This window comes from Bombina bombina, chromosome 5 (genome assembly GCF_027579735.1).
Source record: "Bombina bombina isolate aBomBom1 chromosome 5, aBomBom1.pri, whole genome shotgun sequence".
Lineage (NCBI taxonomy): Eukaryota > Metazoa > Chordata > Amphibia > Anura > Bombinatoridae > Bombina > Bombina bombina.
Genome location: NC_069503.1, coordinates 24,491,751 through 24,506,703, shown reverse-complemented (window position 1 = coordinate 24,506,703; position 14,953 = coordinate 24,491,751). Strand labels below are relative to the sequence as shown.

The following is a 14,953-nucleotide window of genomic DNA, read 5'->3' as shown; positions in this document are numbered from 1 at the left end:
AGTACATGCTCTGAAACAGATACCCATTGATGCTACTCAACAAATAACTTGTATATGAGCAAGTGGGAGAGGGGAAAGTCCTACTAGGTCTGGTAATCACTGAGTTCATTGTTAGTGTCCACCTCTTCGTCAGCCATGAGATGGTCATAAGGTTCTGCAAACAGATCCTAATAACACGTCATGGAAGAAGTGACAGCAGAACGGCAATAAAAAGGTCATTCTCTAATTATTTGTAGTTCAATTCCAGTCTGGAAGGCAGACATACTATTTTTTTATTATTATTATTTTTTTACAAGAAAATTGTTATTATGCTTTGAGATATTAATCAAAATGTTGTATTTTATGAACACTGTAATACCAATGACTGTTATGTTCATGGACATCATTGGAAAAATAATCCAAATTTATAGACATTTGTCTAAAACATTAAAGAATTTAAATTTTTAATGCAAACCGAGAACAATATTGATGTCCCTGGCCTACAGTCACCAGTTTATTAAATCTCAAGTTAGAAGACAGGGCTTGGTGCAGAACCTTCTTGATGACCCTGGCCTACAGTCACCAGTTTATTCGATCTCAAGTTAGAAGACAGGGCTTGGTGCAGAACCTTATTGATGACCCTGGCCTACAGTCACCAGTTTATTCGATCTCAAGTTAGAAGACAGGGCTTGGTGCAGAACCTTATTGATGACCCTGGCCTACAGTCACCAGTTTATTCAATCTCAAGTTAGAAGACAGGGCTTGGTGCAGAACCTTATTGATGACCCTGGCCTACAGTCACCAATTTATTTCTTCTCAGAATAGAAGACAGGGCTTGATGCAGAACATTATAGATGACTATGGCCTACAGTCACCAGTTTATTCGATCTCAAGTTAGAAGACAGGACTTGGTGCAGAACCTTATTGATGACCCTGGCCTACAGTCACCAGCTTATTCGATCTCAAGTTAGAAGACAGGGCTTGGTGCAGAACCTTATTGATGACGCAGGGCTTGGTACTGAAACTTATGGGCAGCCAAGTAAACACAATCAGTATTATGGTTTCTTCATTCTGCCTGAATCATAGGAACAAGCAAAATGCTCTTCTACATGTTAGTTTGCTCTAATTATTTTAATTAAATGAGGAAATCAGAAACTCTTTTTTTCTTTTTTTATCCTGAAAAAGGATATGTCATTTTGACATGCTCTGTGATACTTAAACACTGGTTCTTTTCACTTGTTGATTGTAGCATCGTGATCTTGTCTATATGGTGGTTCAGCAGTAGATATATTCTATAGGTTTCAGTGTGGTACTTATAATACAAATAGCATTTGCTAGACAAGTCATACTGTTCTACCTCACACACAAGCAACGGTTGTTCTACAAGCGTGGGAGAGAAAACAGATGTATTAATCTTTTTATTTAAAGGGACATAAAGCGCAAAATGTTTCTTTCATTACTCAGATAGCGCATGGACTTTTAAACATCTTTCCAATTTACTTCCATGATCTAAATTGCATTGCTCTCTTGGTAGCATACCTAGATTCAGGAGTGGCAATGCACTACTGGGAAATAGCTGCTGATTGGTGGCTGCACATTTATGCCTCTTGTCATTGACTTGCCTGATGTATTCAGCTAGCTCCCAGTAGTGCATTGCTGCTCCTTCAACAAGAGAATGATGCAAAATTGCTAAAATATTTAGATAGTTGTTTAAAATTTTATGCTCTATTTGAGTCATTAAAAAAAAAGATATGGAATGTATGTCCCTTTAATCTCACAGAGGAACAAGGAGAAGACAATGCTGTAAGCAGTCTAAATTGTCTTTTCTGGGTTAAATCTTTTTCTGAGCTAACTCTCCAAATAGGTTTTCATTGGCTTGAACTGTCTCAGGCCGGAATATGTAGGGTTTATGTAGTGAATATGTAGGGTTTATTTAGTGAATATGTAGGGAATATGTAGGGTTTATGTAGTGAATATAAAGGGAATATGTAGGGTATATGTAGTGAATATAAAGGGAATATGTAAGGTATATGTAGTGAATATGAAGGGAATATGTAGGGTTTGTGTAGTGAATATAAAGGGAATGAGTATGGAATATGTAGGGTTTATGTAGTGAATATTAAGGGAATATGTAGTGAATATGTTGGGAATATGTAGGGTTTATGTAGTGAATATGTTGGGAATATGTAGGGTTTATGTAGGGAATATGAAGTGAATATGTAGGTTTTGTGTAGGGAATATGAAGGGAATATGTAGGGTTTGTGTAGTGAATATAAAGGGAATGAGTATGGAATATGTAGGGTTTATGTAGTGAATATTAAGGGAATATGTAGTGAATATAAAGGGAATATGTAGGGTTTATGTAGTGAATATGTTGGGAATATGAAGGGAATATGTAGGTTTTGTGTAGTGAATATGTAGGGAATATGAAGGGAATATGTAGGGTATATGTAGTGAATATTAAGGGAATATGTAGTGAATATAAAGGGAATATGTAGGGTTTATGTAGTGAATATGTAGGGTTTATGTAGGGAATATGAAGAGAATATGTAGGTTTTGTGTAGTGAATATGAAGGGAATGTGTATGGAATATGTAGGGTTTATGTAGTGAATATGTAGGGTTTATGTAGTGAATATAAAGGGAATATGTAGGGTTTATGTAGGGAATATGAAGGGAATATGTAGGTTTTATGTAGTGAATATGAAGGGAATATGTAGAGTTTATGTAGGGAATATGTAGGTTTTATGTAGAGAATATGAAGGGAATGTGTATGGAATATGTAGGGTTTATGTAGTGAATATGAAGGGAATATGTAGGGTTTATGTAGTGAATATGAAGGGAATATGTAGGGTTTATGAAGGGAATATGTAGGGTTTATATAGTGAATATGTAGGGTTTATGTAGGGAATTAGAAGGGTTTATGTAGGGAATATGTAGGGTTTATGTAGTAAATATGTAGGGTTTATGTAGCGAATATGTAGGGTTTATCTAGTGAATTTGTATGGAATATGAAGGGAATATGTAGGGTTTATGAAGGGAATATGTAGGGTTTATATAGTGAATATGTTGGGAATAAGAAGGGTTTATGTAGGGAATATGTAGTGAATATGAAGGGAATATGTAGGGTTTATGTAGTGAATATGTAGGGAATATGTAGTAAATATGAAGTGAATATGTAGGGTTTGTATAGGGAATATGAAGGGTTTGTGTAGGTAATATGTAGGGTTTATTTAATAAATATGAAGGGAATATGTAAACCTGGAGGTCCCTACAATTACATTTGCAGAAGGTATTTTTACCTACCCATTTGGCCCTCTACCCAACTGTACTGATATGGTTCTACTGTAAAGAAATTACATAATATATAAATCTGGTTTTAAGGCAACTTTGGAATTACAACTACAGATCCCATAAGTCCATACTAATAATGTTATGGTTTTAATTTGCAAATATCTTACATGTATTAAAAACCCAAACATATCTAAAAAGGAAGAAATATATACTGTGCTCACGTACAATGTATTAACCAGCTTTTACTGTAATTTTTGTTTCTTCTTTGTAGACAGCAGCTTGGTGCTTACACATCTACCCCTAAACAAAAGACTGATACCAGACAGCTCAGAAGTACTCAGTGCTAATGGCCAAACAGTTGATATTTACAAAGAGAAATCTGAAGATGGTAGTGAACTAATGCAATGTGCACCACATACAGCAGGCAATAAGAATATAAAAGACGTAAAACAAAACGAACACAATCACCTCTTATCTTACCCAATAATTCCTACAAAGGAAGAACCTGTCATATTTACGGAGTGTACAAAAAATCTTAATCTAAAGGAAAGTCTTCAGTCCCAGCAAATTTCCATAGGGGATAAACCATTCATATGTACGGCATGCGGAAAGACATTTGAATACAAGTCCGGCTTCCTGAAACACCAATTGATTCATACAGGCGAGAAGCCTTACACATGTTCAGAGTGTGGGAAAAGTTTTGCAGATAAGAGTAATCTCACATCTCATGAAAGGATTCACATAGGAAGAGTTCCTTTCACGTGTAAAGAATGTGGAAAAAACTTTGCATCTAAGTCAGGTTTCCTAAAACACCAAAAGATACACAAGGGAGAGAAACCTTTCAGGTGTTCAGAATGTGGAAAAAGCTTTGTGTATAAGTCAGATCTCTTAACTCATCATAAGATACATACAGATGTAAAACCTTTTATATGTACAGAGTGTGGAAAATATTTCACGCAAAAGTGTAATCTCCTATATCATGAAATGATCCACACTGGGGTGAGACCATTTAGTTGTGAAGCGTGTGGAAAAAAGTTTAAACAAAATTCAGACCTTCTAAAACACCAAAAAGTTCACACAGGAGAGAAGCCATTTACATGTGCTGAGTGTGGGAAATGTTTCGCACAAAAGAGTAAACTCACATATCATGAAAGTTTTCATATACAGGAGAGACCTTTTACTTGCACAGAGTGTGGAAAAAAGTTCAGACGAAAGTCATGTCTCCAAACGCACCAGCACCTTCATACAGGTGAGAAGCCATTCGCATGTGCAGAGTGTGGCAAATGTTTTACACAAAAGAGTACTCTTATCGCTCATAAAAGGGTTCATACTGGAGAGAAACCATTCACATGTACAAAGTGTGGAAAAAGTTTTTCGCAAAGGTGTAATCTCATGTCTCATGAAGAAAGGATTCATTGGAGTAATTTATTTCACATATAGAGACATGGAAAATAACTGCATATTCAAGTCACATCTCCAAAGATATTTTATGATTCATATATCTTCGAGGCATTCCCAGGTACAGCATATGAAAAAGGGTTTTAAACAAAATAACCAAATACAAAACCTTTTCTTCTACTGAGCAAAATACTTCCTTACTAAATCCTTCTGATTCTCAGCTGCCCTTTGTTCTTCTGGTTCCTAGCTTCTTTTTGTCCTTCCTGGTTCCTAGCTTCTTTTTGTCCTTCCTGGTTCCTAGCTTCTTTTTGTCCTTCCTGTTTTTCTAGCTGCTCTTTGTCCTTCTGGTTCCTAGCTTCTCTTTGTCCTTCCTGTTTTTCTAGCTGCTCTTTGTCCTTCTGGTTCCTAGCTTCTTTTTGTCCTTCCTGGTTCCTAGCTGCTCTTTGTCCTTCTGGTTCCTAGCTTCTTTTTGTCCTTCTGGTTCCTAGCTTCTTTTTGTCCTTCTGGTTCCTAGCTGCTGTTTGTCCTTCTGGTTCCTAGCTGCTCTTTGTCCTTCCTGTTTTTCTAGCTGCTCTTTGTCCTTCCTGTTTTTCTAGCTGCTCTTTGTCCTTCTGGTTCCTAGCTTCTCTTTGTCCTTCCTGTTTTTCTAGCTGCTCTTTGTCCTTCTGTTTCCTAGCTGCTCTTTGTCCTTCCTGTTTTTCTAGCTGCTCTTTCTCCTTCTGGTTCCTAGCTTCTCTTTGTCCTTCCTGTTTTTCTAGCTGCTCTTTGTCCTTCTGTTTCCTAGCTGCTCTTTGTCCTTCCTGTTTTTCTAGCTGCTCTTTGTCCTTCTGGTTCCTAGCTTCTTTTTGTCCTTCCTGTTTTTCTAGCTGCTCTTTGTCCTTCCTGGTTCCTAGCTGCTCTTTGTCCTTCCTGGTTCCTAGCTGCTCTTTGTCCTTCTGGTTCCTAGCTTCTTTTTGTCCTTCCTGTTTTTCTAGCTGCTCTTTGTCCTTCCTGGTTCCTAGCTGCTCTTTGTTCTTCCTGGTTCCTAGCTACTTTTTGTCCTTCCTGTTTTTCTAGCTGCTCTTTGTCCTTCCTGGTTCCTAGCTGCTGTTTGTCCTTCTGGTTCCTAGCTACTTTTTGTCCTTCCTGTTTTTCTAGCTGCTCTTTGTCCTTCCTGGTTCCTAGCTGCTGTTTGTCCTTCTGGTTCCTAGCTACTTTTTGTCCTTCCTGTTTTTCTAGCTGCTCTTTGTCCTTCCTGGTTCCTAGCTGCTCTTTGTCCTTCTCGTTCCTAGCTGCTCTTTGTCCTTCTGGTTCCTAGCTACTTTTTGTCCTTCCTGTTTTTCTAGCTGCTCTTTGTCCTTCCTGGTTCCTAGCTGCTCTTTGTCCTTCTGGTTCCTAACTTATTTTTGTCATGGAGCATTATAACGAGGAACAATATATTGCTTCATTATTTGTCATTAGCAATGTTTGGTTTACATTACACATAAAGCCCGTAAAGGGTGGGATTCGATATGTGACTCCTTATTTAATAAATGCAAGTCTGTTTTTGTAAGATGAAGATGGTAAATGGAAAAACTGTGATTGTTTGCAAAGCTAGGCACTATATCTTTATGGGGATGGGGGTCTCTTTTTTTCCATTTTTCTAACTGTGGGAGTTCTTATTTTAAAGGAGAATGTGACCCTTTTAAATCACTGTTGGCCAACTTGCAACCCCTGAAAAAAGGCAGAACTAAGAATATGTACCAAAGGTTTTGTGGTCCCGGGAAGATTTGGAACTAAAATGTGTGCTTTGGGGTAGACACAACCCAGTACAGCCCTTTGGAGGGGAGAACAGCAGATAGAGGGTACTATACCACCTTGCCTAAATCTGACACTGTACCACTGGGCATTTTTCAGAAAATATATTATTTTCTCTTGTAAGGTGTATCCAGTCCACGGATTCATCCATTACTTGTGGGATATTCTCCTTCCCAACAGGAAGCTGCAAGAGGATCACCCACAGCAGAGCTGTCTATATAGCTCCTCCCCTAACTGCCACCCCCAGTCATTCTCTTGCAGCTCTCGACAAGGGAAGTATCAAGAGAGATGTGGTGAAGTAGTGTAGTTTATCTTCAATCAAAAGTTTGTTATTTTTAAACGGTACCGGCGTTGTACTGTTTTTTTACCTCAGGCAGAAATTAGAAGAAGAGTTTTGCCTGAGGTTTTTGATGATCTTAGCAGGTTGTAACTAAGGTCCACTGCTGTTCTCACACATAACTGAAGAGTATGGGGAAACTTCAGCTGGGGGAACGGCCTGCAGAATTAACTGCCCTGAGGTATGTTCAGTATATTTTTTTCTAGAGAGATGATAAGAACTAGAAAATGCTGACAGTGCCTGATATATTTAAGGTAAGCCTGATTGCAGTGATTTAATAAACGACTGGCATCATGCTTGCAGTAAAGGGTAATATTCATATTACTTGCTATTAGGACTTAGTATGTAAAACGTTTGCATATATATAAAGAACATTTTTTTACTGAGGGTGATAAATCTTTATTTGGGGCCTAGTTTTCCACATGGCTGACTAGATTTCTCCTAGGAGTAGTTATTTAAGGCCCTTTCACTTTGAGTGCATGGTGGGAGGGGCCTATTTTTGCGCTCTAATTGCGCAGTTGTTTTTACATTCTGAGACATCCAGCTTCCCTGAAGGAGTCCCCTGACATATTGAACCTCTGTAAGGGGTTTTTGTGCCTACAAAAGTCGTTTTATGGGAAGGTAGGAGCCACAGTAGAGCTGTGGCAGTTTGCTTGTGACTGTTTATAACGGTTTTACCGTTTTTTTGCTTCGTTTTCGAGCCTGAGGGGTTAATCATCCATTTGCAAGTGGGTGCAATGCTATTTTAGTCTGTTATACGCACTGTAAAAATTTCATAAAGGTTAACTGCTTTTTTTCACTGTTTTGCAGTTTTTGTGTTTGTTTTTTTTCCCTTAAAGGCACAGTACCGTTTTTTATATTCTGCGTTTTCACATTAATTAAAGTGTTTTCCAAGCTTGCTGGTCTCATTACTAGTCTATTAAACATGTCTGACATAGAGGAAACTCCTTGTTCATTATGTTTAGAAGCCATTGTGGAACCCCCTCTTAGAATGTGTACCAAATGTACTGATCTTACTATAAGTTATAAAGACCATATTCTGGCTTTAAAAGATTTATCACCAGAGAGAAATTGACAAGGGGGAAGTTATGCAGACTAACTCTCCCCACGTGTCAGAGCCTATAACTCCCGCTCAAGGGACGCCAAGTACATCTAGCGCGCCCATTGCGTATACTTTACAAGACATGGCGGCAGTTATGAATCATACTCTTACAGAAGTATTGTCCAAACTGCCAGGGTTACAAGGAAAGCGAGACAGCTCTGGGGCTAGAACAAATACAGAGCTCTCTGACGCTTTAGTAGCTATGTCTGATATACCCTCACAATGTGCAGAAGCCGAAGAAGAAGAGCTTCTATCTGTGAGTGATTTTTCTGACTCAGGGAAGACACTTCAACCTGATTCTGATATGTCTACATTTAAATTTAAGCTTGAACACCTCCGCATGTTGCTCAGGGAGGTTTTAGCAACTCTGGATGACTGTGACGCCATTGTAGTCCCAGAGAAATTGTGTAAATTGGATAAATACTATGCAGTGCCTGTTTACACTGATGTTTTTCCAATACCTAAGAGGTTTTCAGAAATTATTACTAAGGAATGGGATAGACCAGGTGTACCGTTCTCTCCCCCTCCTGTTTTTAAAAAGATGTTTCCTATAGATGCCGCTACACGGGACTTGTGGCAAACGGTCCCTAAGGTGGAGGGAGCAGTCTCTACCCTAGCGAAGCGTACAACTATTCCCGTCGAGGACAGTTGTGCTTTTCTAGATCCAATGGACAAAAAATTAGAGGGTTACCTTAAGAAAATTTTTATTCAACAAGGTTTTATTCTCCAGCCCCTTGCATGCATTGCCCCTGTCACTGCTGCTGCGGCCTTCTGGTTTGAGTCTCTAGAAGAGGCTCTACAGGTAGAAACCCCATTGGACGATATCCTTGACAAGCTTAAAGCTCTTAAGCTAGCCAATTCATTTGTTTCTGACGTCGTTGTTCATTTAACCAAGCTAACGGCTAAAAACTCAGGTTTTGCTATTCAGGCGCGTAGAGCGCTGTGGCTTAAATCCTGGTCAGCTGACGTTACTTCAAAGTCTAAGCTTCTCAATATTCCCTTCAAGGGGCAGACCCTATTCGGGCCTGGACTGAAGGAGATAATTTCTGATATTACTGGAGGAAAAGGTCACGCCCTTCCTCAGGATAGGTCCAACAAATTAAGGACCAAACAGACTAATTTTCGTTCCTTTCGAAATTTCAAGAGTGGCGCAGCTTCAACTTCCTCTAATACAAAACAAGAAATTTTGCCCAGTCCAAGCCGGTCTGGAGACCTAACCAGGCTTGGAACAAAGGAAAGCAGGCCAAAAAACCTGCTGCTGCCTCTAAGACAGCATGAAAGATCAGCCCCCGATACGGAAACGGATCTAGTAGGGGGCAGACTTTCTCTCTTCGCCCAGGCTTGGGCAAGAGATGTCCAGGATCCCTGGGCGTTGGAAATTGTGTCCCAGGGATATCTTCTGGACTTCAAAGCTTCTTCCCCAAAAGGGAGATTTCATCTCTCACAATTATCTGCAAACCAGATAAAGAGAGAGGCATTCTTACATTGTGTTCAAGACCTCCTAGTTATGGGAGTGATCCACCCAGTTCCAAAGGAGGAACAGGGGCAAGGCTTCTATTCAAATCTGTTTGTAGTTCCCAAGAAAGAGGGAACTTTCAGACCAATCTTAGATCTCAAGCTCCGAAACAAATTTCTCAGGGTCCCATCCTTCAAGATGGAGACTATTCGAACCATCCTACCTATGATCCAGGAGGGTCAATATATGACTACCGTGGACTTAAAGGATGCTTATCTTCACATTCCGATACACAGAGATCATCATCAGTTTCTCAGGTTCGCCTTCCAAGACAGGCATTACCAGTTTGTGGCTCTTCCCTTTGGGTTAGCTACAGCACCAAGAAACTTTACAAAGGTTCTAGGGTCACTCCTAGCGGTCTTAAGGCCGCGGGGTATAGCAGTAGCCCCTTACCTAGACGACATTCTGATACAGGCGTCGAATTTTCAAATCGCCAGGTCCCATATGGACATTGTGCTGGTATTCCTGAGGTCTCATGGGTGGAAAGTGAACGAAGAAAAGAGTTCTCTATCCCCTCTCACAAGAGTTTCCTTCCTAGGAACTCTGATAGATTCTGTAGAAATGAAGATTTACCTGACAGAGGCCAGGTTGTCAAAACTTCTAAATTCCTGCCGTGTTCTTTATTCTACTTCTCGCCCTTCAGTGGCTCAGTGTATGGAAGTAATCGGCTTAATGGTAGCGGCAATGGACATAGTGCCGTTTGCCCGCCTAAATCTCAGACCACTGCAACTCTGCATGCTCAGTCAGTGGAATGGGGATTACACAGATTTGTCCCCTCTACTAAATCTGGATCAAGAGACCAGGGATTCTCTTCTCTGGTGGCTATCTCTGGTCCATCCGCAGTAACGACAGATGCCAGCCTTCTGGGCTGGGGTGCAGTCTGGAACTCCCTGAAGGCTCAGGGCTCGTGGACTCAGGAGGAGGCACTCCTTCCGATAAACATTCTGGAACTAAGAGCGATATTCAATGCTCTTCAGGCTTGGACTCAGCTTTCTGCGGTCAGGTTCATCAGATTTCAGTCGGACAATATCACGACTGTAGCCTACATCAACCATCAAGGGGGAACAAGGAGTTCCCTAGCAATGTTGGAGGTTTCAAAAATAATCCTATAGACAGAGGTTCACTCTTGCCATCTATCAGCTATCCATATCCCAGGAGTAGAGAACTGGGAGGCGGATTTTCTAAGTCGACAGACTTTTCATCCGGGGGAGTGGGAACTCTATCCGGAGGTGTTTGCACAGTTAATTCAACTTTGGGGCAAACTAGAACTGGATCTCATGGCGTCTCGTCAGAACGCCAAGCTTCCTTGTTACGGATCCAGGTCCAGGGATCCCAAGGCAGCGCTGATAGATGCTCTAGCAGCGCCTTGGTCCTTCAACCTGGCTTATGTGTTTCCACTGTTTCCTCTGCTCCCTCGTCTGATTGCCAAGATCAAGCAGGAGAGAGCTTCGGTGATTTTGATAGCACCTGCGTGGCCACGCAGGACTTGGTATGCAGATCTGGTGGACATGTCATCCCTTCCACCATGGACTCTGCCGCTGAGGCAGGACCTTCTACTTCAGGGTCCTTTCATCCATCCAAATCTAATTTCTCTGCGTCTGACTGCTTGGAGATTGAACGCTTGATTTTATCAAAACGTGGTTTCTCTGAGTCGGTCATTGATACCTTAATTCAGGCTCGAAAGCCTGTCACCAGGAAAATCTATCATAAGATATGGTGTAAATATCTTCATTGGTGTGAATCCAAGGGTTACTCATGGAGTAAAGTCAGGATTCCCAGGATATTATCTTTTCTCCAAGAAGGATTGGAGAAGGGATTGTCAGCTAGTTCCTTAAAAGGACAGATTTCTGCTCTGTCTATTCTTTTGCACAAGCGTCTGGCGGATGTTCCAGACGTTCAGGCGTTTTGTCAGGCTTTAGTTAGAATCAAGCCTGTGTTTAAACCTGTTGCTCCGCCATGGAGTTTAAATTTAGTTCTTAAAGTTCTTCAAGGGGTTCCGTTTGAACCTCTGCATTCCATAGATATCAAGCTTTTATCTTGGAAAGTTCTGTTTTTGGTAGCTATTTCTTCGGCTCGAAGAGTTTCAGAGTTATCTGCCTTACAGTGTGATTCCCCTTATCTGATCTTCCATGCAGATAAGGTAGTTTTGCGTACCAAACCTGGGTTTCTTCCTAAGGTGGTATCTAATAAGAATATCAATCAGGAGATTGTTGTTCCGTCACTGTGTCCTAATCCTTCTTCAAAGAAGGAACGTCTATTACATAATCTTGATGTGGTTCATGCTTTAAAGTTTTATTTACAAGCTACTAAGGATTTTCGTCAAACATCGGCATTGTTTGTTGTTTACTCTGGACAGAGAAGAGGCCAAAAGGCTTCAGCAACTTCTCTTTCTTTTTGGTTAAGAAGTATAATCCGCTTAGCTTATGAGACTGCTGGCCAGCAGCCTCCTGAAAGAATTACAGCTCATTCCACTAGAGCGGTGGCTTCCACATGGGCTATTAAAAATGAGGCTTCTGTTGAATAGATTTGTAAGGCGGCAACTTGGTCTTCGCTTCATACTTTTTCTAAATTCTACAAATTTGATACTTTTGCTTCTTCGGAGGCTATTTTTGGGAGAAAGGTCTTACAGGCAGTGGTGCCTTCAGTTTAAGCGCCTGCCTTGTCCCTCCCTTCATCCGTGTCCTATAGCTTTGGTATTGGTATCCCACAAGTAATGGATGAATCCGTGGACTGGATACACCTTACAAGAGAGAACATCATTTATGCTTACCTGATAAATTTATTTCTCTTGTGTTGTATCCAGTCCATGGCCCGCCCTGTCATTTTAAGGCAGGTGTTTTTTATTTTTAAACTACAGTCACCACTGCACCCTATAGTTTCTCCTTTCTTCTTGCTTGTCTTCGGTCGAATGACTGGAGGTGGCAGTTAGGGGAGGAGCTATATAGACAGCTCTGCTGTGGGTGATCCTCTTGCAGCTTCCTGTTGGGAAGGAGAATATCCCACAAGTAATGGATGAACCCATGGACTGGATACACCACAAGAGAAATAAATTTATCAGGTAAGCATAAATTTTGTTTTTTGTTAGTTTAATATTTACAAAATGTATATGTGATCTTTAAGGCTTCTAAAATACTGATCTGCTGCCCACATAAGAACTTGTCTATCACCGAATTGATAGGTATATAATTTTATTAATAGTGTGCTTTCTGTGAGAGAGGGGATCACCTGTAGCTCTAGACACCATGACTATCCTTTATAGAGAACTAAAGGAACATTAACCCCACTTGTTTTAAATAAGGAAGACCTCTCATTTACATGAGCACTCACATCATTTGCTTAGGATGCGAGTGATCATCTTCAGTATGGTGATCACCTGCAGAACTAGGAAAGAGGGAATTTTTGGAACTTAATATCCCCCCCCACTTTACTTTTGATCTATCTTTCAAATCAGGGGTCTCACACTGATATAGATAGTTGATGAACGCTAACGGATTTTATGTTACTCAGGGCAATGATCCTCAGGGTTCATCTGCTGTGTGGGAATTACAGGCACCTGACAATATAGACAACCTGCTATAACTCTGTCAGCCAAACTGAATGTCATATCATTGGCAACTACTCACAGCTTTGGTCTAACTGTAGGAAGGTAGGTGATTCTATAGAATTCATTACCCCCAGCCATAGAAATACGCCATAAGATATTTCATTCGAAAGAGCACGATCCCAACACAATTTTAGAGCATCTTAAAAATGAGTGTAAAAACTGATTACATTTTATGATTGATAATTTGATATGCATTTTGTATATCACTTTTAGCTTCCAATTCAGGTTTAGTTAGAGGGAGGGGTATATAATATAAAATGTGTAATTATGTATAAGCCTAACCCTGGTACATATGTTTCCCTAATTGGCCTCCACAGAAGTGATAAAATAAGGGAATTGCAAAATCATGCAAGCATTGTTACCATAATGACAGTGACGAGCCTTGTCCCCCACAGTTACAAGTCTGGATTGGATCCTTAAAATGGTGGGCAGATTTTGCCATTAAAATTAATTGCAATAATCAAGGTGTTAATTCATTAAAAAAGATTCACACTCACCTAGTATGTTAATATATTGCAAGACTGCAGACTTCTTGTAAATATAAGGTGCTTATGCCCCTTTAAATCGCACTTCTCAGAAATGTGTGGATCTGTTGTGTGTTTATACATTTTATTCTTGTTTTCTGCATAAAGCGGATAATGGGAAAATCTTACAAAAATCATTTAAATGTCTTCTTCTAATCTTTCGCTACTCATTGTTATTGTTGAATGCGAGGTAAAATATCATGATTGTGGTGTGTTGGTAAAGTAAATTAATGCTGAAATGTGACCATAAAATGCTCAACTGCAAAATGTGTAAAAGAACAAATACATTGTTACATGAAGAAATAACACTACAATAAATATATATTTACTGTTCTATGTAATGTCTCTCAAACATTTTTCTATATATATTAGCAAACTATCTACTAGATAACATGTGTTGCGGTACGGCTATACCACTGAAACATTGGCTATTGCACGTGGAATGGCAGTAACGCATTTTAGCCTGTAACGCAACGTCCATTCCGCACTCAAAAAAATGATGTTTGAGTGTGGGATTTTCCATAGCGCCGTATTACACGTTGTGGGGTCCAGATAAAATTCTTGCGTTACAGCCTATACCGAAACGATCCATACCGTCATCTGAGAGCAGTAATTATGGATTTTGTGTAACAAAAATGTTTTACAAAACTCGTAACTAAAATGTTACAAAGTACACTAACACCAATAAACTACATATTAACCCCTTAAACTAACACCCCCCTAACTTTAAATTTAAATTACAATATAATTATCTTTAAATAAATAAAAACTTACCTGTGAAATAAAAAAAACAACAACCTAAGTTTAAACTATAAATTAACCTAACGTAACTATTCTAATAAAATAAAAAAACTACCAATTAAAAATCATAAATTACATGATTAAAAAAACCTAACACTACAAATTTAAAAAAACTAATAGTACGAAAAAATGAAATACTCTAAAATTACAAAAAATGTACGAAGTTATAAAAAATAAAAACAATTACACCTAATCTAATAGCCCTATAAAAATAAAAAGTCCCCCAAAATAAAAACACCCCCTAGCCTACAATAAACTACCAATAGCCCTTAAAAGGGCCTTTTGTAAGGCATTGCTCTATGTTAAACAGCTCTTTTACCTAGAAAAAAATACAAAGTCCCTCCAACCGTAAAACCCCCCCACCCAACCCCCCAAAATAAAAAACCCAAGTGTAAATAAAACCTAAGCTACCTATTGCCCCTAAAGGGGCATTCAGCTCTTTTACACTGCCCTTAAAAGGGCATTTAGCTCTTTTACAGTGCCCAAAAGAACAATAATCTAAAAAAATAAACCTAACACTAACCCCAGAAAATCTTCTCACGGTTTCTGAAGTCCGGTCATCCATCCTCATCCAGGCACTGAGAAGTCTTCATCTAGGCGGCGACACCTTCATCCATCTCGGGG

General features: G+C 39.6%; 1 protein-coding gene across 1 annotated transcript in view; it reads left to right on the top strand.

The window, feature by feature from the left end:
- Positions 1 to 839: 839 nt before the first annotated feature.
- LOC128661250 (uncharacterized) overlaps positions 840 to 14,953 on the top strand; it is a 138,306-nt gene continuing 124,192 nt past the window's right edge. The window contains exons 1-3 of the mRNA XM_053715526.1: positions 840 to 945; positions 3,543 to 4,691; positions 13,637 to 13,718. Coding sequence (XP_053571501.1) covers positions 840 to 945; positions 3,543 to 4,691; positions 13,637 to 13,718 — 1,337 coding nt within the window. The remainder of the gene's footprint in view (positions 946 to 3,542; positions 4,692 to 13,636; positions 13,719 to 14,953) is intronic.